This window comes from Saccharomyces paradoxus, chromosome VII, assembly GCF_002079055.1.
Source record: "Saccharomyces paradoxus chromosome VII, complete sequence".
Classification (NCBI taxonomy): Eukaryota; Fungi; Ascomycota; class Saccharomycetes; order Saccharomycetales; family Saccharomycetaceae; genus Saccharomyces; species Saccharomyces paradoxus.
Window position 1 is genome coordinate 255,516 of NC_047493.1, and position 23,922 is coordinate 279,437.

The 23,922-nt window shown below is 39.6% G+C and overlaps 12 protein-coding genes across 12 annotated transcripts; 5 read left to right on the forward strand and 7 right to left on the reverse strand.

Moving 5' to 3' along the window:
- Positions 1 to 509: 509 nt before the first annotated feature.
- On the forward strand, positions 510 to 4,301 carry ITC1 (Itc1p; the record flags this gene model as incomplete). Its single annotated transcript, XM_033910347.1, has 1 exon — positions 510 to 4,301. One exon carries the CDS (start codon positions 510 to 512, stop codon positions 4,299 to 4,301), a length of 3,792 nt encoding a protein of 1,263 aa, XP_033766238.1.
- Positions 4,302 to 4,447: 146 nt separating this feature from the next.
- SNT2 (DNA-binding E3 ubiquitin-protein ligase SNT2) lies at positions 4,448 to 8,659 on the reverse strand (the record flags this gene model as incomplete). Its single annotated transcript, XM_033910348.1, has 1 exon — positions 4,448 to 8,659. One exon carries the CDS (start codon positions 8,657 to 8,659, stop codon positions 4,448 to 4,450), a length of 4,212 nt encoding a protein of 1,403 aa, XP_033766239.1.
- Positions 8,660 to 8,943: 284 nt separating this feature from the next.
- On the forward strand, positions 8,944 to 10,323 carry CEG1 (mRNA guanylyltransferase; the record flags this gene model as incomplete). The annotated part of the gene is made up of 1 exon (XM_033910349.1): positions 8,944 to 10,323. The coding sequence occupies one exon, from the start codon at positions 8,944 to 8,946 to the stop codon at positions 10,321 to 10,323; it is 1,380 nt and encodes a 459-aa protein (XP_033766240.1).
- A 207-nt stretch (positions 10,324 to 10,530) lies between these two features.
- Positions 10,531 to 11,883, reverse strand: RSM23 (mitochondrial 37S ribosomal protein mS29; the record flags this gene model as incomplete). Its single annotated transcript, XM_033910350.1, has 1 exon — positions 10,531 to 11,883. The coding sequence occupies one exon, from the start codon at positions 11,881 to 11,883 to the stop codon at positions 10,531 to 10,533; it is 1,353 nt and encodes a 450-aa protein (XP_033766241.1).
- A 207-nt stretch (positions 11,884 to 12,090) lies between these two features.
- On the reverse strand, positions 12,091 to 12,942 carry CWC23 (U2-type spliceosomal complex subunit CWC23; the record flags this gene model as incomplete). Its single annotated transcript, XM_033910351.1, has 1 exon — positions 12,091 to 12,942. The coding sequence occupies one exon, from the start codon at positions 12,940 to 12,942 to the stop codon at positions 12,091 to 12,093; it is 852 nt and encodes a 283-aa protein (XP_033766242.1).
- Positions 12,943 to 13,184: 242 nt separating this feature from the next.
- Positions 13,185 to 13,568, reverse strand: SOH1 (mediator complex subunit SOH1; the record flags this gene model as incomplete). The annotated part of the gene is made up of 1 exon (XM_033910352.1): positions 13,185 to 13,568. One exon carries the CDS (start codon positions 13,566 to 13,568, stop codon positions 13,185 to 13,187), a length of 384 nt encoding a protein of 127 aa, XP_033766243.1.
- Positions 13,569 to 13,791: 223 nt separating this feature from the next.
- SCS3 (Scs3p) lies at positions 13,792 to 14,934 on the forward strand (the record flags this gene model as incomplete). The annotated part of the gene is made up of 1 exon (XM_033910353.1): positions 13,792 to 14,934. The coding sequence occupies one exon, from the start codon at positions 13,792 to 13,794 to the stop codon at positions 14,932 to 14,934; it is 1,143 nt and encodes a 380-aa protein (XP_033766244.1).
- Positions 14,935 to 15,314: 380 nt separating this feature from the next.
- MET13 (methylenetetrahydrofolate reductase (NAD(P)H) MET13) lies at positions 15,315 to 17,117 on the forward strand (the record flags this gene model as incomplete). Its single annotated transcript, XM_033910354.1, has 1 exon — positions 15,315 to 17,117. The coding sequence occupies one exon, from the start codon at positions 15,315 to 15,317 to the stop codon at positions 17,115 to 17,117; it is 1,803 nt and encodes a 600-aa protein (XP_033766245.1).
- A 463-nt stretch (positions 17,118 to 17,580) lies between these two features.
- Positions 17,581 to 19,515, reverse strand: MON1 (guanine nucleotide exchange factor MON1; the record flags this gene model as incomplete). The annotated part of the gene is made up of 1 exon (XM_033910355.1): positions 17,581 to 19,515. The coding sequence occupies one exon, from the start codon at positions 19,513 to 19,515 to the stop codon at positions 17,581 to 17,583; it is 1,935 nt and encodes a 644-aa protein (XP_033766246.1).
- Positions 19,516 to 20,423: 908 nt separating this feature from the next.
- Positions 20,424 to 21,188, forward strand: RPS2 (40S ribosomal protein uS5; the record flags this gene model as incomplete). Its single annotated transcript, XM_033910356.1, has 1 exon — positions 20,424 to 21,188. The coding sequence occupies one exon, from the start codon at positions 20,424 to 20,426 to the stop codon at positions 21,186 to 21,188; it is 765 nt and encodes a 254-aa protein (XP_033766247.1).
- Positions 21,189 to 21,744: 556 nt separating this feature from the next.
- NAB2 (mRNA-binding protein NAB2) lies at positions 21,745 to 23,241 on the reverse strand (the record flags this gene model as incomplete). The annotated part of the gene is made up of 1 exon (XM_033910357.1): positions 21,745 to 23,241. One exon carries the CDS (start codon positions 23,239 to 23,241, stop codon positions 21,745 to 21,747), a length of 1,497 nt encoding a protein of 498 aa, XP_033766248.1.
- Positions 23,242 to 23,508: 267 nt separating this feature from the next.
- On the reverse strand, positions 23,509 to 23,889 carry GPG1 (Gpg1p; the record flags this gene model as incomplete). The annotated part of the gene is made up of 1 exon (XM_033910358.1): positions 23,509 to 23,889. One exon carries the CDS (start codon positions 23,887 to 23,889, stop codon positions 23,509 to 23,511), a length of 381 nt encoding a protein of 126 aa, XP_033766249.1.
- Between the last annotated feature and the right edge of the window lie 33 nt (positions 23,890 to 23,922).

The window sequence follows — 23,922 nt, forward strand, 5'->3', positions numbered from 1 at the left end:
GCAGATCTCTGCCCGCATTCAATTCTCACTGATTCTATGGCTCAAACAAATGTATATTCGCTTACACATCTTCCTTCATCCCTTCTGTATTGTCTAATCTTAAATAAGAAAAATTTCGTGGTTCTGTTTCTGTTAAGTTTATTATCCATTTTTAACGTGGTGGAAAAACCCGAAATGAAAAATAATAAAGGAAAATTATAGAGGAAAAAAAGTGTAGAAATAGAAAAAAAAATAAAAAGGATAATACCGATCAGAAAATTCCTCCTCCTTGCTCTTCTTCCTTTCCTTGCCGTTCTTCTAAAAAATTTCTGAGAGACTTCTGTGGTATTATATACATAATTATTCAAAAGGCTGTAGACATTTCAAGCGACATTAGATACATCACACTTAATAATTATTGCTGGTAGGCAGATACATCCGGATTTTACGATCACTGTAGTACTTCCATTGAAGAAAAATAAGAAAAGAAAATAACAATAGGAAAGAATAAAGGAAACCTTTGATAAAGCATGGTATTATATAAAAGGAAACCTATATTACTTCCTGATCCCAAGCCTTTGCCATTGGATTTGAACGTGCAAGTATGGCATATTGAAGAAACTGGAGAATGGTTTCCTAGTTACGAAGAATTTTTGGGAAGGTTTGATTTCTACACTCGTCACCATTTCACATGTGAAATCACGGGTACTTCTTGCCTGACGTTTTTTCAAGCTCTGGATAGTGAGGAGACACAATTCAAATACGTGGAAGACAGATTTCCACTAAAGCTGAGGGAACCCGTTGCAAGATTTTTACATTTTAACGGAATAAGAAGGTTAGACGCATTAGTGGAGAAAGTTTACGCAAGATTTAAAAACGACTTTTTCCCAGGAGAAGTTGTTTATCTACGTAAACAGAAAGATGCTTCTACGACAAGCTCTAACTCCCAACAAAGTACTCCCCAGCCTGATGATATGGCAGAAATCAATAGCGTTGGTAATCCTGGCTTGCCTCAGTATCAATATCAAAGACGTTACATTATCAAAGAAAAGGTTCAATTCAACGCAACCATAAATCCAGAGACCAAAGAAATTGTGATGCCTGCTCATACTAAATATATGCTGATAGAAGAAGCAGCTTCCAGTAATAAATCCTTCATAGTTGATCAAGGGCAAATTTACAGGGATCGTTCCACTTTTACTAAGCATTTAATCAAATGCTTTTTCAAAATTACCTTACAGAGAGCGTCTTCAAAGATGGGTGCACCCTGGTGCGTCAAACCAGAATACTTAGCGATGTATGGTTTGACGATGGAGTGGCCAAAGGACATGTTAAAATATAAAGAAGATGAGCCTGTCGTTGCAAGGCGTTCCAACAGCGCCAGCATTTCGTCGCCAGAAAATGAAAAGAATAAACGTCAAAGTAAATTGTCGAGTAAAAGTATCACCACAAATGATGCTTCTAGTAAAAAAGAATCCAAGAAAAAGAGGAAACAAACTGAAGTAAATGCTGCTGAGAATAATTCCTCGGAAGAAGATAAGAAAAAGAGCCAAAACGCCACATCAGAAAATCATTCTAAAAAGAGGAAAAAGGAGGCTAATGAGGAACCCAAGACCGAAAATGTCGAAGCTGTTCCCATATTAGCTAATGCAGAGCCTCCGACTGTAACAATAACAAGCATAATGGATGATTTAGCTTTGCCATATCAACATCCACCCAACATTTTTCCAAGCTTAACATATTATAATGAAAAATTAGAATGTATTTCATTGGGTTCTACAAAAATCTCCAGACCTTTTGATTCTTTCGGAAAGCTATTACAAGCCTATCAGTTTCTGAATACGTTTGGTTCGAAAATCTGCTTATCTCATTTTAGCCTTGACCAATTCATAACTTCTTTGAAATGTACAGACCCATATGAGTTGAAGGGTGAGGTTGTTTTAGTGAACGTAAGAACGCAAACGTCTAAAGAACAAAGAGTTGAGGACGGTGATCTTGCGTTGAAAAGCAAAATAGAGAATATTACTGATGGAGACATTGAAAACTCAAGTGATTGGCAAAGAAATTTGCTCATTCGTGACATGATAATGAAAAGAAATTCCAGTAAGGTTGAGTACAAGATTGTTCATGATGACCCAGCATCAGACGATGTTCTTGACAATATCAATCACAATGGCTCCGCTCTTCTCATTGAAGTTTTTACGGCACTCCTACGTTTGTTCATCAACGAAGACGGAGATTGGAGTTGCGTCGTTGTTGAAGAGTGGATAATAGACAACAACGGAGTACTTACAGAGAAAAAAGATGAAAAAGCAGAGCAGATGAAGCAAGAACAAAACGTTGGCGGGTTTTTTTTACAAGATAAGGAAAAGGTCGGTAACCTAAAGGACACATTAAAGGAAGATGTAATAGAAATTGAAAGAGAATCAGACTCTAGAGACGAAGTGAAGTCTGGATCTGATTCTGATTCTGAAGCACTAGATCCTAAATTAGAAAAGTGTTTAAATTACCGTAATGTCAACTGGATAGAGCGTTTAACGAAAAGGCAATTTAATAACAGTTACTGGCTCATAATCCTACTGGGTGTCTTACAAGATGGTAGGCATCTTCCTATGTACACAGAGTTTATTGATTCTTTCATAGAAAAGATCATACCCAAAGATATATCAGCTACTCAATTGCCCAAACAGCTTTGGAGAAACTTCTGTCGAAAACTGTCCTTCAGTGATAAAGTTAATGCACTGTGGGTACTTATTGACCTCGTGTCACATTTTTCTCCTGATATTAAAACTGCTGTAGATGATTCCATGGAACTATGCGGTCAAATTCGTAGCGAAAGATTCAAGGTTGCGAGAGAGTTGAAAACGGAGGCAGTCGTACTAAGCAATCTTCAAGGCGACTTGCAGGCAATACAAGAGAAGTTAACTAAAACAGATGAAAACACATCATCGGCTGATGGTATCGATAAAAAATATGATGCCGAATCAGATAATAAACCAATTGATCCTGCTTTGATTGAGAAAAAGCAAAAGTTAATTGAAGAGCAGGATAAAAAAGTGCAAGCTTTACAATCAGATAAAAATTTCCTCGATAATTGTCTTTTTGAAAACGATTTACAAAGATTAAAGCCGTTGGGATTAGACCGATACGGAAACAGGTATTTTTGGCTGGATCACAATGGTGTTCCGTGTCATCAGTGTCCTGCTGATACAAATGAGACGCCCAAGAATAACAATGGTTTGAATTATCAGTCAGGTCGCTTATTAATTCAGGGGCCTAGGGCATCATCGGCGAAATTCTTTTTGAAGGTCACTGATGAGCAATTAAGCGATTGGCAAAAAATCAGAAAATCCAAAGGAATATCTGAAGCAACTAAAGAAGTGTTTGGTATTTTCAAAACTAAATCCGGATCTTATAATTACGTAGAAAATGGAATAGAAACCGAACTATTGGACAGTAGCGATCGTGTCAACCCACTTATAGAGCTGACACCTATTCAAAAAAAGATTATGGATGAAACACCTTCAAGGTTGCTACTATCACCAGATCAATGGTATTGTATTGATAAGCTAGAAGACTTGTCAAGAATAATGGACTGGTTAGATAATTGGGGTCGCAAAGAGCATGACCTCTTGAGGCAAATCAGACCTATAATGGAACGGATTAAGAGTTCTCTTAGCCTGCGTGACCACGCACTGTCACTGACAGCATTCACTAAGGGTGAAGGTAAGTTGCTAAAGGAGTTAGAAAACAACGAGTTTACCGAAAACGAATTGAATGTTGATAATATGGACATTGATGATAATATTAATAGTAAAAACAGCGGTGTTAAAAGTGAAGCTGATGCACAGGCAGATGCAGAAGAGAGGAAAGAGGCTGTGATAGACGAAAAGCTGGAGGTAATTGCGGATGAACTTATGAAGCTTGATGATAGCTCGAAGACACGGAAAGTTCTTAATAGAATCCAAGAATTAGAAAATCAGAGAGATAAGCTCTTGGAACAGAAGAGATCAATAATAAATTCGCAAAGGCCAGGCGCGAGGATTTTAGCCCGTTCAGAAAGGAAAAGAACCAAAATCTCCCGTGATAATAAAGTGAATAAGCAGGTTGAAATATTGACTGACCTGGTCAATTATAGACATTTTAAAGCTATGGAAGATGTAATAGCCTGGAAAAATATTTTAGCCAATTCGATATGGGGTTCTTCGCTTCGCAAAAATGCATCCGGGAATAAAAAAAGTGGTGCCATTGAAACAGTTGATGATAAATTAAAAGACATAGTAGGTCAAACCTCAAGAACTGTAACACCTGCTCCAAATTAATATATAAAAATTTCCTTTGTAACTGGTGATAAATTGTAGTATTCATAAATAGGATAAGGTTATTTATTGTAAGCATACCGAAAAAATAACAGAGAAAAAGCCGAGCAAGACTGATCCATATTCTCTATCAAAAACGTGACTTTCACTTATTGACTTGGTTGATGCAGTTTTTTGTTACTAATAGCTTCTGAAATATCAATATCAAACATAGCTGGCTCAATTCCTTCCATCAACTTTTGGGTACTTTCCACCGATATACCGTTACCAGTAGTGATTTTAGCGTCCGCATTATCAAAATCGGGTTCTTGAATACCTGACCTTAAGTTACAAGAATGGCAAACGTTACTTTCATACCAATATAAACTTTTATTGGTACCGCAATATGGGCAAATCCTTTCGAAAGGGAGTACGTGAATTTTAGGATTAGCGGCAGAGTAGTGTGGGTTTCTCACCACTTCGCCGTGCAGTGCTCCAAGCTGTTCGAAATATCTCAACTCCACCAAACTACAGTTAGCTTTGCACTTATAATATCTACAGTATTGTTCCATATATGATAGAGTATGTTGAGGCTTGTACGATAATGGATAAAATTCGTTTCCTTCTAAATTGACATCGTGCCTATCACATATTAGCACGGGTCTTAATATGTAAGTTTCATTAAGCTTGGCATCTTTTATGCACGGTAGCGTAGTATCTACAGAGATATTTCTCTTTTCAAACATAAGCTTAAAGTTGGAGCTGTTCTGTGCACATGTAGTATGATACCTATATTGGCATTTTTCACACTTTACTAACCCACCTCCATGTATTCTGCACACACCGCATGTAAATCTGTTATTTTTGATAAGTGTAAAAGTAGTATTAATGGCTGGCTGCATTGCCTGTCCGTTCCCATATTTGACATCCTCATTGAAAAGTGAGCACACCAAATGGGCCCATGTCCCCAAGCTCGTACATTTCAATGCGTCCGGGCATATTTTAACTGATTGGCTCTTACATCTATCATAGTCATACTCTTTAGTAGGGCAAATACTACATTGGTAGGTAGTTGAGAGTATAGGGTTGAGATCATTTGAACAAGGGTCGCATAACCACTTGAACTTTTTGAGGTTAGTGTTTTTTTTCATATCCTTCGGTAGTCTAACAGCATAACAAAAGTAGTGTACTGTCAGCCCACAATTACCACATACTATTTCATAGTTGTCATCGTCATTGAATTTGTCTTTGCAGACACAGCAAAAATTTCTTGTGGTATTTTTCGGCCGTGGCAAATCAGGATTCTTCGATTTATTCTTTGTGTGTTTCGAAATCATGTCTTTTTCCAACACTCTGCTTGGTAGATTATGATCATGATATTTTTCAAGAGCGACATAAGTGTCCTTAGAATGTGAAATAACTGGGTAACAGTACGTTGCCCCGTTTTTGTCGCTTAACGGACTATTTAACGCAATGTCATTAATCATTTTAATTTTTTTCGTTGAAGGTCCCATATTTTTTGGCAGTTTATTATTCACTAATTTTAAGCTATTCCGTAATCGCTGAAATGTTTTATTATCAAATTTGACAAATTCAAAACCTTTATCTACAGATAATGAACCCGAAGAACTGCTGCCAGTTTTCATTGAAATTGTTATTGAATCATTTGGAGGATGAGTGGTATTAGTAATACCGTCGTTGCTAACATTCTTGATAAACACATTATTGCACCTACGATTTCGATTTGTGTCGTTTTTTTGGATAGTGTCAGGTGATTGCCGAATTATGTTTACAGGAAATTCATTTTTAGTATCTTCCACTCTTCCTGGCTTTTCTTCGAGGAGGACTTTTTTTACCTCTTTCTTGTCTTCCAGAAACAGTTCAAGGTCTCGTTGCATCCTTTCCGGGTGGAACTCATTTTTTCGATATGATCTCACAGCCATTTTATAAAGTTGTGTATGAAATGTCATGGAATAGCGTTTCATTTTCACAAATGAATTTGGGTTTTCATAAACTTTCATTCTTTGTCTGATGATTAGCTCCGAATCCTGAACAAGTTCCCATTCTAGCAGTTTATTATGAGCTTGGAATGGAGACAACGTAAACTTGTTGATGTTATTTTCCTCAATAATCCCTTCTATCGCTGAATAAAAACTATTCTGACTGGTTCCTGTCATTTTCCTCAAGGTATCAAGCGGAGACACCCATCTAATCGCGTATCTTCGCCACATACGAGCACAGCGAATACAAAGAGCACCAAGTTTTTCATTCTTCTGGCTATGGGCTGGATATTTCTCTGTAATTTCAGTTTTCTCGTTAACTCCTGTTTGCATTCTTATCTTAATTTTTTCTTCATCTGAACCGCCAGTAACTTTATACCACATGGGGGAGTAATCTGTTTTGCAAAACATGCATTGAAAGGAGGATTCTGTTAAAGAGAGTTTTTCGGTATCAAAAGAAGAATCATCTATATACTTTGTCTCTATGTCATTTTCATCATCATCAGTGCTCATTTTTCTTTTATTTCTTGATAACTTGTTCAGTTTCCCTCTCACGGAAAACCCCCTTTCTGTCTTTTTCCAATTGTAATAAAATCTAACAATCATCGACATAGGCTGAGTACCCACATGCCCACAAACAGGACGTAATTCACTCCCAAACTTTTCGACAGCTTCCTCAAATTTTCGGACTTCCACAGCGGTAAAAGTTGGTTCGTTCAAAGATTTTCTGGAAAGCTCCCTTTTACATTTCTCAAATGCCTCTGCTGTATCGTAATTTGTAAACATCAAATTCTTTAAAACTACATCAATGAAATTACAAGTCTCGCCTCTCACCTTGAGAATAGGACATATTTCCCTTTTACAATGTCCAATGTATTCATTCAGTTCTTGAGCAGTAATCTTTGATGGATCCAGTACCCACGCTAATTCGGATGTTTTCACTGAACCTCGCTCTTCTTCTGAATCTGTATGTAAATACGAGTTCTGCCTCCAGGGCCCATTATTAGTACACCCGTTCCATTGATACTTCATACCCACCCTAGAAGGTTTGAAAGGGTATGGAAAAAACATAGATTCGTTTAATGTATCATCAATATGAGAAATGGAATATATCCCCAAATATTGAAACCAGCAATTTTCGGTATTATAACCAACATTTTCCTTAATAGCTTTGTTAGAAACATCTTCGATTTTTTGTCTCACAGAGCGAATAAAATCCAGTTCCGCTGCTTGTTCTTCCTGGAATCTAAGATACGAGTCTTCAGTACCTTGTTGCTTCTGTAGGCAACTAAAACAGGTCCAAGCGACGTCTTTGTTTGGCTTTCTATCGAGTGGCGGATCCATACAGTACAGATGTGCACAAACACCGCACTCATCGCACGAAAGGCTCTCCTTTTGGATGCACCATTCTTTACAAAACTGGCATCTTTTATCCCATTCGTAATCTGAGGGTCTTAATGCATTTACCTCCAGTTCATGGAAAACGTATTTCTTGAAAACTTTCTCCAATGGATATTTCGGCTCTGCATAGATATAACGAAATCTCCTATTTAAAACATAAAGAAACGGGGACTTACTATTCCACCTGTTTAATATTTTGTCCGTACTATAAACTTTGTAATATTTCGAAGTGTACCTGTCAAAAAGTTCATCAAAGTAAAAGATATTGGGCCGTATAATGCTTTCCTTTTCATTAGGAAGAATATCAAAAATTTCGTCCTTATGAAATATACTACATTTTCCCCTGTATGATGAAATCGGGCATATGTCCTGGTGCAACGATGCGTATACTAATCTTGGGTTGAAAGTATTTACGTGTTCTTGAATATCCCTAGGACGATAAAACCAATTCATTCTAACTTGAAAAAATTTAGCAGGGAATACAGACGTCACCTTTATAGCGTCATGAATAGTTTTAGAAAATTCTGGCTTGCTGACAAAATTCACAACTCTGCCAATATAATATGGCTCGCCCGCAGGCTCTGATATCATATAAATAGTGTCGTTCGCAGATAAAAGTACGGATTCTGTATTGAAAAGAGACATCTTTCTCAAATCAATCATCGCATCATCCAGATCAAGTACGTTAGAAAACCTGCTATTTTTCCTGAACGAAGGAGGTAACGTAGGAATAAAGTTCCAGCAGGTATTCTTATCATGAAGAAATTTTTGATACTTAAACTTCTCGTTTCTACTGACTGAATTGCTCGCACTTCTACTGCACCTGGAAGTTTGGTTACTGCTATCCTTGTTCCTAGCGCTGCTTTTTTCTGATATTTGTACTTTTTTAACTAACTCAGTGTCCACTTCCATTTCATTATAATTGACGTTTCTGGCAGCCTCTCTTCTTCTAGATAATTTGAGATTCTCTTCTCTGGGCATGGTGTCATCAGTTAAATGACGGATGGTATCAATATATTGCAATATGCCAGATTTACTACCTGCTAATTCAATGGCATTTTACTTTGGTCCATTTGATAGCGAATATCATAAAATATATGATTCTCTATGATGCTCGGACCAGTCTCTCCGAAGCGTAATTTAGCATATTAGTTCATTACAGAAAATAACCAAAGAAATGGTGGAAGGTAATCCAGTCTGAAACATTCGAAACAAAGCAAACTAGAAGAAAAAAGGCGAATAAAGACAGTCGCTATTTTTAAAAGATGGTTTTAGCGATGGAGGGTAGACTGGCACCAGAAATTCCTGGGCTCATTCAACCTGGGAATGTCACGCAAGACTTGAAGATGATGGTCTGTAAACTATTGAATTCTCCAAAACCTACAAAAACATTTCCTGGTTCTCAGCCTGTGTCCTTTCAACACTCTGATGTAGAAGAGAAGCTGCTTGCGCATGATTACTACGTTTGTGAGAAAACAGATGGTTTGCGGGTGTTGATGTTTATAGTGATAAATCCTGTGACGGGTGAACAGGGATGCTTTATGATTGATAGAGAAAATAATTACTATCTGGTTAACGGATTTAGGTTTCCCAGGTTACCCCAGAAGAAGAAAGAAGAGTTGCTAGAGACTCTGCAAGACGGCACCCTATTAGATGGTGAACTCGTTATACAAACTAATCCAATGACAAAATTACAAGAGTTGCGTTATTTAATGTTCGATTGTCTTGCTATCAATGGTAGATGTCTCACACAATCACCCACAAGTTCGAGGTTAGCACACCTAGGGAAAGAATTTTTTAAACCATATTTCGATTTAAGAGCAGCATACCCTAATCGTTGTACCACTTTTCCGTTTAAAATTTCCATGAAACATATGGATTTCAGTTATCAATTGGTGAAAGTTGCTAGAAGTCTAGATAAGTTGCCACATCTTTCTGATGGTCTAATATTTACTCCTGTGAAGGCACCTTACACTGCCGGTGGAAAAGATTCACTGTTATTAAAATGGAAGCCAGAACAAGAAAACACCGTGGATTTCAAATTGATTTTAGATATTCCAATGGTGGAAGATCCTTCTTTACCCAAAGATGATCGAAACAGGTGGTACTACAATTACGATGTTAAGCCTGTCTTCAGCTTATATGTCTGGCAGGGCGGGGCGGATGTCAATTCACGTTTAAAACATTTTGACCAGCCTTTTGATAGGAAGGAATTTGAAATATTGGAAAGGACGTATAGAAAATTTGCAGAGTTGAGCGTTTCAGATGAAGAATGGCAAGATTTGAAGAACTTAGAACAGCCCCTAAATGGTAGGATAGTAGAGTGTGCTAAAAACCAAGAGACTGGGGCGTGGGAAATGTTAAGATTCAGAGATGATAAGTTAAATGGTAATCATACATCAGTAGTCCAGAAAGTCTTGGAAAGTATCAACGATTCCGTTTCATTGGAGGACCTCGAGGAGATTGTTGGTGAGATTAAGAGGCGCTGGGACGAGAGAAGAGCAAATATGACGGGCAATAGTGGGAGACCACTACCGTCTCAAAGTCAAAATGCCACGTTATCTGCCTCCAAGCCAGTTCATTCGCAGCCTCCAAATAATAATAACGAGCCAAAATACGTAGACGAGGATGATTGGTCGGATTAGGCTGACACGTGCACGTATCGACGTATCTATACATATATACCGGTGTAAGGATTTTGTACTTGAATAAGATAAAATAGCAAAAGCAATTGCTTTTGCCGTATTGATTCTGTAAGTTATCCATTAATATATACATGAAAAATGAGCGAAATTTAATAAGCGAAGATAAAAAATGTTTTATACGCACATGTATGCATATGCACATGCTCATCATCTATGGGAAAGGACCAAACTCTTCAATAATTCTCTTGGGTTACCGTTACCGCTTAGGAAATATTTTTCGTCAATTAAGTTGTCCCACTTTTTTTCTGTGATATCCTTGTCTAATAAAATATTTGATTTTTTGTAGTATTCGATCATTTCGTTAACTTCCTGTTTGTTCAGTTTGGGAACCTCAAATTCGGTGATATTACCTTTTTGAAGCAATTCGACGAACTTGGGTTCATAATGGTATCTAGTAACATAGGGGTCTACAGGGATCTTGCCCAATGCCACGGGTAAAGTTTTGTTTGTCCTGTCGACGCCGGAGATAGCCAATATAGTGGAACTATCACTATTAGCAAACTTCGTCTCTCCCGAAACAATATCCATCATCAATTTACCCATTTGCAAATCCAGAGAATATATTTGTTTATTCTGTGTATCTCTGTAAGCAGAATATGCAGTAGTTATGATTTTTGAAAAGTTATCCACCGTAAACATGATTGGTACCTTGGATTGGATAGATAGCTCTTCAATAATGGCTTTCATTAATTTTCCACGGTTGTGCGAGTGGGTCATCACGGATAACAAATCTAATACTGTGTTTTTCTTTTTGTTCAATGTGACGAATTGTTTTATGGAAGCGTTCTTTGGATTTGCGTTCGAGAACTTATAGTCTTGAGAGAGTTCTATAGATTTTAACAGCACAGGGTCATTGGCCTTCAATATTTTTCTTATAAGCTTCTTCAAAAACATTGGTTGAATGTAAAGTTTTAAATCATCATCATAAGAAAAATCATTCCTACCGTTCAAAAATAATTCTGGATATGATACGTTAATGATGATTTGCTTGGAGTCAACTGCATACGCATGAACTTGGGAGAGCAGTACGCTTTTCCCCACACCAGGCTCTCCAGTGATTATAAATTTTTTAACAGGATGAGAAACTAGTTTCTTCAAAAACCTATTCGTTGCATCTTCACGAACTAAACAAACCGGTTTTTGAAAAAGTTCATTGAATTGAGATTTTTTGAAGGAACCCAAGTGATGAAGAGACTTGTACTGTTTGTTGGAGTACGATACTACCTTATTCAAAGTCTTGGAAATGTTCTCGAAGTTGAAAATAGGTAATGCCAAAGGGACGGCCGTCTGTTGTAATTGAGCAGTGTGCGTGGTGTCTGTCCAGTTTTTATATAATGAACCGGGAGTGATCCTCTTGGCGGATGAGTAAGACGACACAGAGGATGATTTTTTGGAAAACCCTTGAGTTTTACCTTTTGGTGCCGGTTTAGCAGCCTGGAGGGATCGAGCAGTGGTGAACAGCCTTTGTCCCACGAATTTGGAAGACGAAGTACGTAGCATTATTCAGATACGTAGGTCACGCAGCTTGTACTTGTTCTCTCGCTAGTGTTTCCTCTTAAAATATAGAAGTTAATGTATATATATCTTGTATATAATACTACTTGATGATTTTCTTTTTCTTTTTCTTCCGTTTTGTAAGGAAGACCCGGAAAATATGGTGTTCCATAGGATAAAGAAAAAGAGGCACACATATCACGTATGTGCAAGCTAGTCGAGCAGAATAGGTTCATTAGAGACCAATCTTGCAATATCATCGTTCAGTTCTGTTTCCAAGTTAAAATCCGAGTAGTAATGTAGCGGGATCAATGGCGAGATATCGTGGACAGTGGGTGTGAGGTTCCCACCTGACCAGCTTCGGAATATGTGTTGTGCCGTGATGGGGGTATCGAAGACGGTATATGTAATGATGGTATCGTTCTTGGAATAGTTGTTTCTTTCAGAGAAGTATATGTCGTAGATTTCGTTGGGACTCAGCGTGATAAATACATAATTACGCAAATGAGAAAAGCAGCTCGATTTATTATTTGATTGCGGGAAGTTGTCAAGGACAATCCTCAAAGTAGAGCAATCGTAATATGAATGGTGCGAAACATCTTCTTGGTCTTGTCTGTCCAGATGTTTCCAGTCACCATAGGGCAGATTGAAATGTTTCAGTTTCCTGAGTAGCTCACCATGGCGTTGAATTTGCGATACGTCAACATGTGGTGAGGAAGTTGTTGCCGTACCTGATTCAGATTTTTCCAGCTTTTGTATGAGTCTATTTCTTTCAACATCATTTGTTTTCCGTAGGAAGTCGATTAGCCAGCGGTCGTAATGGGGCCTCACGTCTACATTAGTGAGGATACTGGTTGCCGTCGATAGCAAGTGGAATTTGTGTATGATCGATGGATCATTCGGGTGTTTGTCCGGATGATACTTCAAGGCAAGGGATCTGTATTTGCGTTTGATTTGGGGCAGATCATCGTAAATAGTATGAGCATCCAGAGGGGTGGGCAATTCTAGCACGTCGTATAGATTCAAACGTTGATTTATTACGTCTTCCAGTTCGTGCCCTGGCATAGTCGCGGCGAGGTTTATAGTATGGCGATGGCCTTGCTTTTTGATTTTCTTTTTTATCTTCTAATGCATTGCAAGATAATATGCAAGAAAAACAAAGAAAAGAAAATAGAAAGTTATGCGGCTGGCATATATATATATATATATATATATATATATGTTTGTGTCCCTGTGTGTGTGGGTATGTATGTGTATATAAATGGATATATGAATGTATGCAAATGTAGTTATATATTTAGGGGCATTCAGTTGGCCCACCTCTCTACCATTTCATTCATCCATTGCGGGCCCTGTAACTGAATGATCTTGGGTAGCTCGTCCAGCCCTTCCAGCAGGCCATCTTCGTTGACAATTGCGGACTCCATGAACCCGTTCAGCAGCTTCAAAATGAAAAGACAGTTTGGATACACGATGCATTGCGAATAGGGAGGGTTGCACCAGTACTCCAGGTATTTCAAGTAGTTTTTGAAGTTCGGAGACTTCCATATCTGTTGTTGAGTGAGCAAGTACGTTACGTATTGGATGTTTGCCAGTGACTGGACAAATTCGAGCTCCACTTCGAACCTCGTGGGGAGAGGATTTTGGTCCGAGGGAGGTGTCGCTGGTGCGTTGCCACTAGTGTTTGACATGCTGGGCGGAGCTTGGTACGACTTTACCGTCTTCTGAGTAACTACAAGTTTTGGGCTTACTTTTCCAATTTTTTTCCCTCTTTTCTTTTTCTTTTTTCAGTTCCCTTAAGAACACGTTAGCGGGAAACCGTGAAATAAAATACAAGAGGCACAGTTCGAAAAAGCCAAAGGGAAAACGTTAAATTCACTCAAACCAGCTACAAAAGCAGGGCATATTACATCAATGCCTAGCAAATTGTTTAACGCTATACACCTACTGGTGTGCCCGTTGACGGTACTGGTAGGATACCTCATAAACGCGTATGGCTACGGCGCGGCGCTGCAAGCAACGCTGAATAAGGACGGTCTGGTAAACGCTATGTTCGTGAAGAAAGGGTGGTTCTGGACTTCCTTGGTCGGATGGTGGTGCATCATACGGTATCGTGCGGTGCCGGGAGCAACCGGTAGAGACCGAAGACACATTGTCCAGTCATTCAAAAGGTACGCCATACTTACAGTGTGGTGGTACATATTCACACAGGGTATATGGTTTGGCGTAGGTCCCATCATGGACTTGGTATTTGTATATACGGGTGGCCATTGCCACTACGACGTATTTGATGACGCAGGTCACGTGAACGAAAACTTCCAGGGCTCGGGCACCCGGACCCAGCGCGCGTTGGCGCTCATTCACAACGTCCTCACATTGCACGGCACCGACCAAGAGCACCACCAGCAGCAACTTTGGGACCGCTCGATGGAGTCAATCCAGGGCGCTCTGCAGGCGACGGGGCCGAAAAACGCCGAAAACGTAACGGCCAGCGCTGCCGCTGGCATCAATGCTTTTATCCATGACCAGATGCACAGGTGGCAGGGTCCGCTTACCACTTCAGCACAATGTAGACGTTTCGGAGGCCATTGGGCAGGAGGACACGATCCATCTGGGCACGTGTTTTTGGCTACCTTGATGTGCATGTTTCTTCTAGGGGAACTTCGTGTGTTTGGGCGTCGCGCACTAGCTCATTTGTACGCCCAAAAATGGCAGCTTGTACGATTGGTGACCCGGCTCTTCGATACTGGACCGCTATGGACATGGCGGCGGTGTGGCGGCAACTCAATGAGCTGTGGCGCCCGTCTGTGGCGTGCGCTGGTTGAGCCGCCGGCCGCGTGCGCGGCCGCGCTGCTGCGTTTGACGCGATGTATTGCATGCGATCACCCAGTAGTGATATTGCTGATACTCTTGGTCACGTGGTTATGGCAGTTGCTGTTGACTGCGGTGGCGTCACGTTTCCACACCGTACGTGAGCACATGTCTGGATTGTTGGCTGCGTATATAGTGACGGGCGTTGTCTATGCTCGCGATGCAGCCGCGCTACGTTCACTATGACTCAAGAAAAGTTGGCGATAACCTACGGGCGACTGAAAAAATAACAGCGACTTTTCCTCCCGGTAGCGGGCCGTCGTTTAGTCATTCTATCCCTCGGATTATAGACTGTGAATATTGCATATGCAATTTTGACTCAAATTCTTTAAAAAAATGAAATATATATATGTATACGTTTATATATATATATATACGTATATATACTGTATATACGAAAAGTAAAAAAAAAAAAGGTGATATTTCGCTCGTGCAAAAGCTAATGCCACAGCTTGTGTCTCGTGTAGTTTGCCTTGCTCCCCTTGATTGAAATAGTCTCCCTAAACTAAAGCTTTTTTTATTAGCAAACAGAACCACCAAAACTAAAATCACGACCACATCTCGATATGAAAATCACGGAAAAGTTAGAACAGCATAGACAGACCTCTGGCAAACCCACGTACTCATTCGAGTACTTCGTCCCCAAGACTACACAAGGTGTACAGAATCTGTACGACCGGATGGACCGGATGTACGAGGCGTCTCTACCTCAGTTCATTGACATCACCTGGAATGCGGGCGGTGGACGTTTGTCTCATTTGTCAACGGACTTGGTTGCGACAGCGCAGTCTGTGCTCGGTCTGGAAACCTGCATGCACTTGACCTGCACTAATATGCCCGTCTCGATGATTGACGAGGCTTTAGAGAACGCTTACCACTCCGGGTGCCAGAATATCCTAGCTCTAAGAGGTGATCCTCCTAGGGATGCCGAAAACTGGACACCCGTTGAAGGGGGCTTTCAGTATGCCAAGGACTTGATCAAGTACATCAAGTCCAAGTACGGTGACCATTTCGCTATCGGGGTTGCCGGCTACCCGGAGTGCCATCCGGAGTTGCCCACTAAGGACGTCAAGCTTGATCTCGAGTATTTGAAACAGAAGATCGACGCCGGCGGCGACTTCATTATCACTCAGATGTTTTACGATGTTGACAATTTCATTAACTGGTGTTCTCAAGTTAGAGCTGCGGGCATGGACGTGCCCATTATTCCCGGGATCATGCCCATCACTACTTACGCGGCATTCTTAAGAAGGGCTCAATGGGGCCAAATCTCCATCCCGCAGCAGTTCTTGTCCCAACTGGACCCTATCAAGGATGATGACGAGTTGGTACGTGATATCGGAACTAATTTGATCGTGCAAATGTGCCAAAAACTGCTCAACAGTGGCTACATCTCGCACTTGCACATCTACACCATGAACTTGGAAAAGGCCCCCCTCATGATTTTGGAAAGGTTGAACATTCTCCCTACGGAATCCGAGTTCAATGCTCATCCATTGGCCGTGTTGCCTTGGAGGAAGTCTTTGAATCCGAAGCGTAAAAACGAGGAGGTCAGACCTATCTTCTGGAAGAGAAGACCTTACTCCTATGTCGCGAGAACCTCTCAATGGGCCGTCGACGAATTTCCCAACGGTAGATTTGGTGATTCATCTTCGCCCGCGTTCGGTGACTTGGATCTGTGCGGATCAGACTTGATCAGGCAATCCGCGAACAAATGTCTCGAATTATGGTCTACCCCTACTTCCATCAATGACATCGCCTTCTTGGTCATTAACTACTTGAATGGGAACTTGAAGTGTTTGCCCTGGAGTGATATTCCCATCAATGACGAAATTAACGCAATCAAAACTCACTTGATCGAGTTGAACAAGCACTCCATCATCACCATAAATTCTCAACCTCAAGTCAACGGCATTAGGTCCAATGACAAAATTCATGGTTGGGGGCCCAAGGATGGTTATGTTTATCAGAAGCAATATCTGGAATTTATGTTGCCCAAGACTAAGTTACCGAAGTTGATTGATACCTTGAAGAACAACGAGTTCTTGACCTACTTCGCCATCGACTCTCAAGGAGACCTACTAAGTAACCATCCAGACAACTCTAAATCCAATGCTGTCACTTGGGGGATTTTCCCCGGCAGAGAAATTCTTCAACCTACCATTGTCGAGAAAATATCCTTCTTGGCATGGAAGGAGGAATTCTATCATATCTTAAATGAATGGAAACTAAACATGAATAAATATGATAAACCACATAGTGCCCACTTCATTCAGTCCTTGATTGATGATTACTGCTTAGTCAATATTGTCGACAATGACTACATTTCTCCAGATGATCAAATCCATTCCATCCTACTAAGCCTATAATAACACAACAACGATAACAGTTCTTTAACAGAATTGCAATATCACCTCCCCTTTGCATTACATTCAACATTACATTGCATTTTTTTTTTTATTCATTATTATTATGGTTTTTCTTTTTACCACCTTTTGCTCCTTCCCTTTTCTGTTATTTTGCCATTCTTTCTTGACTAGCATTTCAACATGTGTTTGGTTAACACCTTTTACCTTTTTTTTTTTCAGGACAAAATTCTTTCATTTCTTCTCACACTTTCAACAAAGTCTTTTAAATGTACTTAAAAACAGTTCAACATCTTCTTCCTTCATTTATTTATTCTCTTCATATTCAACATACTCGGAAAGGAAGAAAACTAAAAGTACTCCCATTTTACACATGTATGTATACCTATGTATATATATATATATGCTCTTATAGATATATTTACAAGTTAAGGAAAAAAGTAAAAATAACCCCCCAGTTAAAAACTCAAAAGACGGCACCATCACTTATAAATAGTCTCGACTCGTGTTTTTGACACCAATTAGCTACTTTTCTCGCACTCTTGAATAAAACCCTTTTGTCAACAACACCGTTATTTCCAATCAGATACAATTCAAACGTGGGCGTTACCCATGCCATCCCTAACATATTAACTGACTCTTGTTCGAATGACGAATTCCCAATGATGTACTCATCCAATTCAGAAAAATCCATTCTTGTTTCGTTCATTTTCAAGTCTTCATTGTCTTTGGAACTCCATCTAACAAAATTTAACATAGACCTACTCAACAGGTTGCCATTATCTCTTACCACCGTGCCGTGCAATTGTTGGTAGTATGTCTTCAATTTCAATTCATATTCCAGCCCCTGTGAAGAATCCAGGGCAATGTTACTGTTGACTTCAAAGTGCGGCATAACATATTGAACGTTTTGCTTCGATTTATATATAAAGTGATGAACCATAGGTGCCGGTATATCGCTAAGCTTAAACCTCTTAGAAGCATTTATCTTTTTCAGTAGCCTCTCTTTTTCGAGTTTAATAATTAACTCGTCACTAAACGACTTCAGTGAAAAGAATGCATCCTTTTGTGCACTTATCAGTACTAGTGCCGATTTTTCATTGCTATAAGTATCATTAGGTAGAAACTTGATATAACAATAAAGAAAACCACTTGAGTTAAATTTTGGGAAACATATGGGTACCCAAAGTTCTTGAGTTTCGTCTAGGTTTTGAAATTGATGAGATATTAGGCAAAATAGAAGATGCAAGTCTGTAGTGTGCAAAGTATGACCTCTTGGTCGAAGAACACAGCACAATTTATTTTGAGGCGCAATTATCAAGCCATATAATAAAGTTCCCCTGGGAATATCCTGCCTTTTCTCTAATTGTTGTAAAATTACGTTCTGTAACTTTAATCTTGAAGAATGGTGAAACGGTAAGCATTGTAAAGAGTTCAATAGTAAGTCGGGAAACATTCTGTTACAGATCAGCGAACATATTTCATTTAAATTTTCAAAATCTGTGGTTTCCAAATAATTTCTTAAGTCGAAATTTTCCCTTTTGGAGAATAACCTAAGCAATTGTCGTTCACTTAAAGACGAAAGAATGTATGAATATAGAAAATCCAGCTGATTCAACAATTCGTTTGAGGACTCGCCTCTTTCGGATTGTGCCATTAGTAATATGGGTGATTTATCCAAAAAAGTAAGCCTTTTACCAGAAGTTAAAGTCGATATGGTTTTTAATTCCGATGGCCCATTGACTTGGAAGTAACTTATTACAGTATTAATGAGCCCCGTATATGACATGATCTGTTCGTCTTTGCCATGCATGCAGTAGATCGGTTTACCCGCTGAAGTGAATATGAGAAAATTTTTATCACAAGGGGCCTGGTTTTCACTTGATTCGCTGTTACTATTAAACATTGAGAACTTGAATACGTTGGGAATTTCGTTACTTACATAGGGTCGTCTTTGTAGTTCAGATCCTCTTAGAGAAGTTTCCATGGAGTATATGCTTTCCGCCAAGCGACTCCTGATGTCATTCTCGCAGTCCAAATAAGGACCAGGATCCTTTTTCGAACTGTTTAACGTTGGCATTATATCATCATTGCTCTTTGCCAAATCTGCTGACAGCAAATTGTTTTTAACCTGCAATTTCTTTGCTTGCAAAGGAGATCTTCTGGATGCCACATATGCTGTATTCAAAGAATTTATAGAGGTAGACTTACTAACGGAATGATCATTGGATATCGGCGTTGCTAGAGGTGCCTTTTTGAAAAATGTTTCATCTAGATTAACCGATGTCGTTGGCTCTGAAGTTGTTGCCACAACTGGAATGCATTCAAAATTTCCACTTTTACTATGCTTCAATTTACTGTTCGGTACCTCAGCATCTAGGTAGCTTTCATTGAGATTCATAGGTTCGATATACTGTTTATACGTTTGTAGTTTGATAGATTTTTTATCCAGTTTGTACTCACTATTATCTTTGTTTCGTACCGCGGTTTTTTATCCTATATTTCAGCCCTACGAGATAGAACGATAAAGAAGTCTAGTAGTACCTTTTTATGAAAATAAATTAAGAGTAAGAGCTAAAAGCACGAGGAATATATTTTTAATAAGGCGTTAAGATATACATGCTAAGAGTCTTACTGCACAAAAATAAAGTTACTGTTGTTCAACATTGGCTGACGTTTTGACTACAAGGTTAGAAATATTGGCAGGATTTAAGGGGAGAATTATTGATTGAGTCATGCCATTTGCACCAAAAGGCTCGGATGCGAGCCTGAACAACTTTTGAAGCGAAGGTAATATACAGTACTAATTAAGTTATTTGTTAAGGAATCTTGAAGTTTACTTGAAAGCTTTCTACGCTGAGCAAGGAATTGTTTCCATTTATGAGACTGTTTTTCTAATATGTTCGGATGTATGAATACAGCCCATACACCCTGGTGTTGTGTTCTTTTTTTTTTACTTGGATATTATTTCTTGTAAGGAAATTGGGTCGCACACATTTGGCAGAAAACATAAGTCATCATTAACGAGGTAACACAGCTACTTTCCCTGCCTCAGCATTGCACGCAGCTTTCCTAGGACGCTCAGCTAATTTTTCACCTATTCTCCTCTGTAGTGAGCTAAGAGTTTTCAGGTTTTTATTCAAACTTTTTCCTTCTCTGTTGCGAATTTCCTTGCTTGCTGCTAAATACCTTTTTCAATCCTAAAGAAACCGTGTTCTTTATATATTGTCGATTGAAAGTTACCTACATCAACTTTCCGTGTTCCATTCCGACTATAACAAACAACCAATAAGCTCAACTAATTAAGTAATGTCTGCTCCAGAAGCTCAACAACAAAAGAGAGGCGGTTTCGGTGGCCGTAACAGAGGTCGTCCAAACAGAAGAGGACCAAGAAACACTGAAGAAAAGGGATGGGTTCCAGTTACCAAGCTAGGTAGATTAGTCAAGGCTGGTAAGATTACCACCATTGAAGAAATCTTCTTGCACTCTTTGCCAGTCAAGGAATTCCAAATCATTGACACTTTGTTGCCAGGTTTGCAAGACGAAGTTATGAACATCAAGCCAGTTCAAAAGCAAACCAGAGCCGGTCAAAGAACCAGATTCAAGGCTGTTGTCGTTGTTGGTGACTCTAACGGTCACGTTGGTTTGGGTATCAAGACCGCCAAGGAAGTTGCTGGTGCCATCAGAGCTGGTATCATTATTGCTAAGTTGTCCGTTATCCCAATCAGAAGAGGTTACTGGGGTACCAACTTGGGTCAACCACATTCTTTGGCCACCAAGACCACTGGTAAGTGTGGTTCCGTCACTGTTAGATTGATCCCAGCCCCAAGAGGTTCTGGTATCGTCGCTTCTCCAGCTGTCAAGAAGTTGTTGCAATTGGCTGGTGTTGAAGATGTCTACACCCAATCCAACGGTAAGACCAGAACTTTGGAAAACACCTTGAAGGCTGCTTTCGTTGCTATTGGTAACACTTACGGTTTCTTGACTCCAAACTTGTGGGCCGAACAACCATTGCCAGTTTCTCCATTGGACATCTACTCCGATGAAGCTTCTGCTCAAAAGAAGAGATTCTAAGCTTATTGTTAACAAATTATAAAATAGTTTTTTTTAATTTTAACCATTAAATAATTTTGTACACTTATAACAACACCTTATTTCTCATTCCAATTACCTATTCAAGTGTTTTTCCGCTTGAAGTGAGCATTCTCAAATATAAAGTCAAACCCTTTTGACGTCCATTTTGATTAAAACGCAATCAGCTTTTTTCTCTTTTCCTTTTACACGCGGGGAACATTTCTTTGGTACGGTACAGCGGATGGCACTACGTATTCAGCAAAAGAAGCAAGATTAGGCGGCAGTGTTGGATCAAGACTCTAAAAATTGAACAAGTTGTAACAATCACTTATGCAAATGATTAATGCTGATATTTTATCTATATTACAGCGCCTCATAGATAGGAGCTGTTTGAAAACTTTTTTTTTTTTTTTTTTTTTTTTAAATCTAAATACGATGAATTATAAATACAATAACGGAACGACACATGGCATGCCACATTCAAAAAGCTTTGAATAAGCGCCCATCATAGAGAAGCAACGGTAAGAAGAATCTCATGTTGGAGGCCTGATTTTTGTTAATTCATCTCCGTATCTTGTTCTTGGGGGGGGAAACTGGCTTGCGAAGGAGCATTTTCAATGTTCGCGTTCTCTGGCAACGCAAATGGTCTTTCATTGGTAGGACCATTTGCATTGGGTGCAGCAGTCTTCTTTTCCGGAAGCACTCTCCCTGGAGGATGCCTGAATAAACAATAAATGTTTTTGCAGTCGACACCAAATCTACAATCTTCATTAATTGGGTGACCAAACAAACAATCAATTCTAGTACAGTTGGCGCCTTCACGGCACATAATATGAGAACGAGCATGTCTATATTTACAACGTTTATTAGTACAATGCGTACCGAATTTGCATTGTTCCAAAGATTTTTCGACTGGAGGAGGGGCTGCTTTCTTTTGGCTTATAGGTTTTACTTCCTTGATCTTAGATAATGAAGAATGGGCTTTCCTACATTCAGGATTATCGCATGTTAAATTTTTATCACACCACATTAAATCAATGACTTTGGCATCTTCATTTGCTGGCGTTGGATGACCAAATGGGCATGATGGATTAGAGCATAGAGCCCCAAATTTACACAAAACGATACCGGTTTGAACCGGTTTCCTCCTTGCAGCCAATAAATCAGCTTTTCTTTTTTGGAATTCTTCACGGGTTCTTTCCATTTCTTTCATTAATTCTTCGTCTTCATTTGGATGTAAAAACTCACAAGTTCCCGGAGGCTTCGGACAGTTTGGGTATTCATTGCATACTTTAGTTGGGTGCGCATGTGGGCATGATCTACCCAGGGGACAGTGAGGAAACAACCTACAACGCCCTTCTTTCTTGGTTGGAACAAAATTCATATTACTTTCACCCGCCATCCCAAGTGCTTTTGCCAACGGATTAAAACGTGTAGAATTACCATTGCGTCCTCCACGGTTCCCACCGCGACCACCTCTGCGGTTCTTTCCAACGGCGCCTCCACCACGTTGAGTAAACCTTTGGCTGTTATCAACAGGCGCAAATTGTGGTGGAGCTGCGGCGTTCACAATACCAGAGAAAGCTGATATTGGGGACGGAGCGGCATGAGTGTCTATCTGCATCGAATTCTGTGTTGCTTGCTGTGGTGGTGGTTGTTGAGGTTGCTGTTCGGGTTGAAGTTGAGGTTGCTGTTGCTGTTGCTGCTGTTGCTGTAGTTGCTGTTGCTGTTGCTGTTGCGCAATGTCCGATTGCCCCAAGCTCTGCGCATTCATCATTCTAATTTTGGATACAATATTCTCAGCACTTTCTCCTTGTTGTAGGGCTTCTAGAGCGAAAAAGGCTGTTTGAACAACATTTGCAAGTGTATCTCTAGAAACACTGTCAAACAGAGTCGCCAGTTCATCCACAACGGATTCAACAGTACCACCATTAACGATTAACAAAACAATGTACTCCGCAACGTACTTGATATCTTCGTTAAAGTTGGGTATACCGGCCAGTTTTTCGGCGACAATAACCTTCAAGCTTTCTGTGTACTGTTCTTGAGACATGTCTAATCCAGCAAAATTGTATATCTTCGTTTCCTGATGATTTGAGAAGATTACGAAAGTAATAAGATAACATATTTTTATAGATGTATTTGAAAGAAAATTGTCTGAAATTTTGCATTTTTCTCTTTTGCCACCAGTGAAGTAAATATTAGTTACCCCCCTTCCCTTTTGTGTAACGATATACGGGAAATACAACCATGCTTATATAATTATATATGAATGTCCTCTTCATATTCGGCGCTATGCAATAGGTCGTGTTGAGCAAAGCTAGTGAAAGTACCTTCTCCTAGGATACATAGAAAGAGTATCGTCTGTCCTTGTTAGCTCTTCTTGTAACTGCGTGAACAAATCGTTGATGTCCCAGTCCAGTTCTGACATTTTCATTGAAAGTACATCCCTGTATAAACGTCTTGCCTGGTTCCTTTTTTCTAGCAAAAGTGCTAGCAAGGATGGCAGCGTTGTGGCGGTAACTTCCCTTGATTCAGGCTCAATCTTGTAACGAACCACACGCTCGGTGAGTGTATGTAATTCTCCGACGACGGTGACGAGATTTTCCTGAGTGTTAGAGAATAACAAAACTTCCCAGAAATTATAGGTTGGTTCAGCCCCTGCCGAAGCTTCTTCCTCGATGTCACTTAGATAAAACATGGTTGTTTCTTAAAAGGTTCCTTCTCTTCTCTA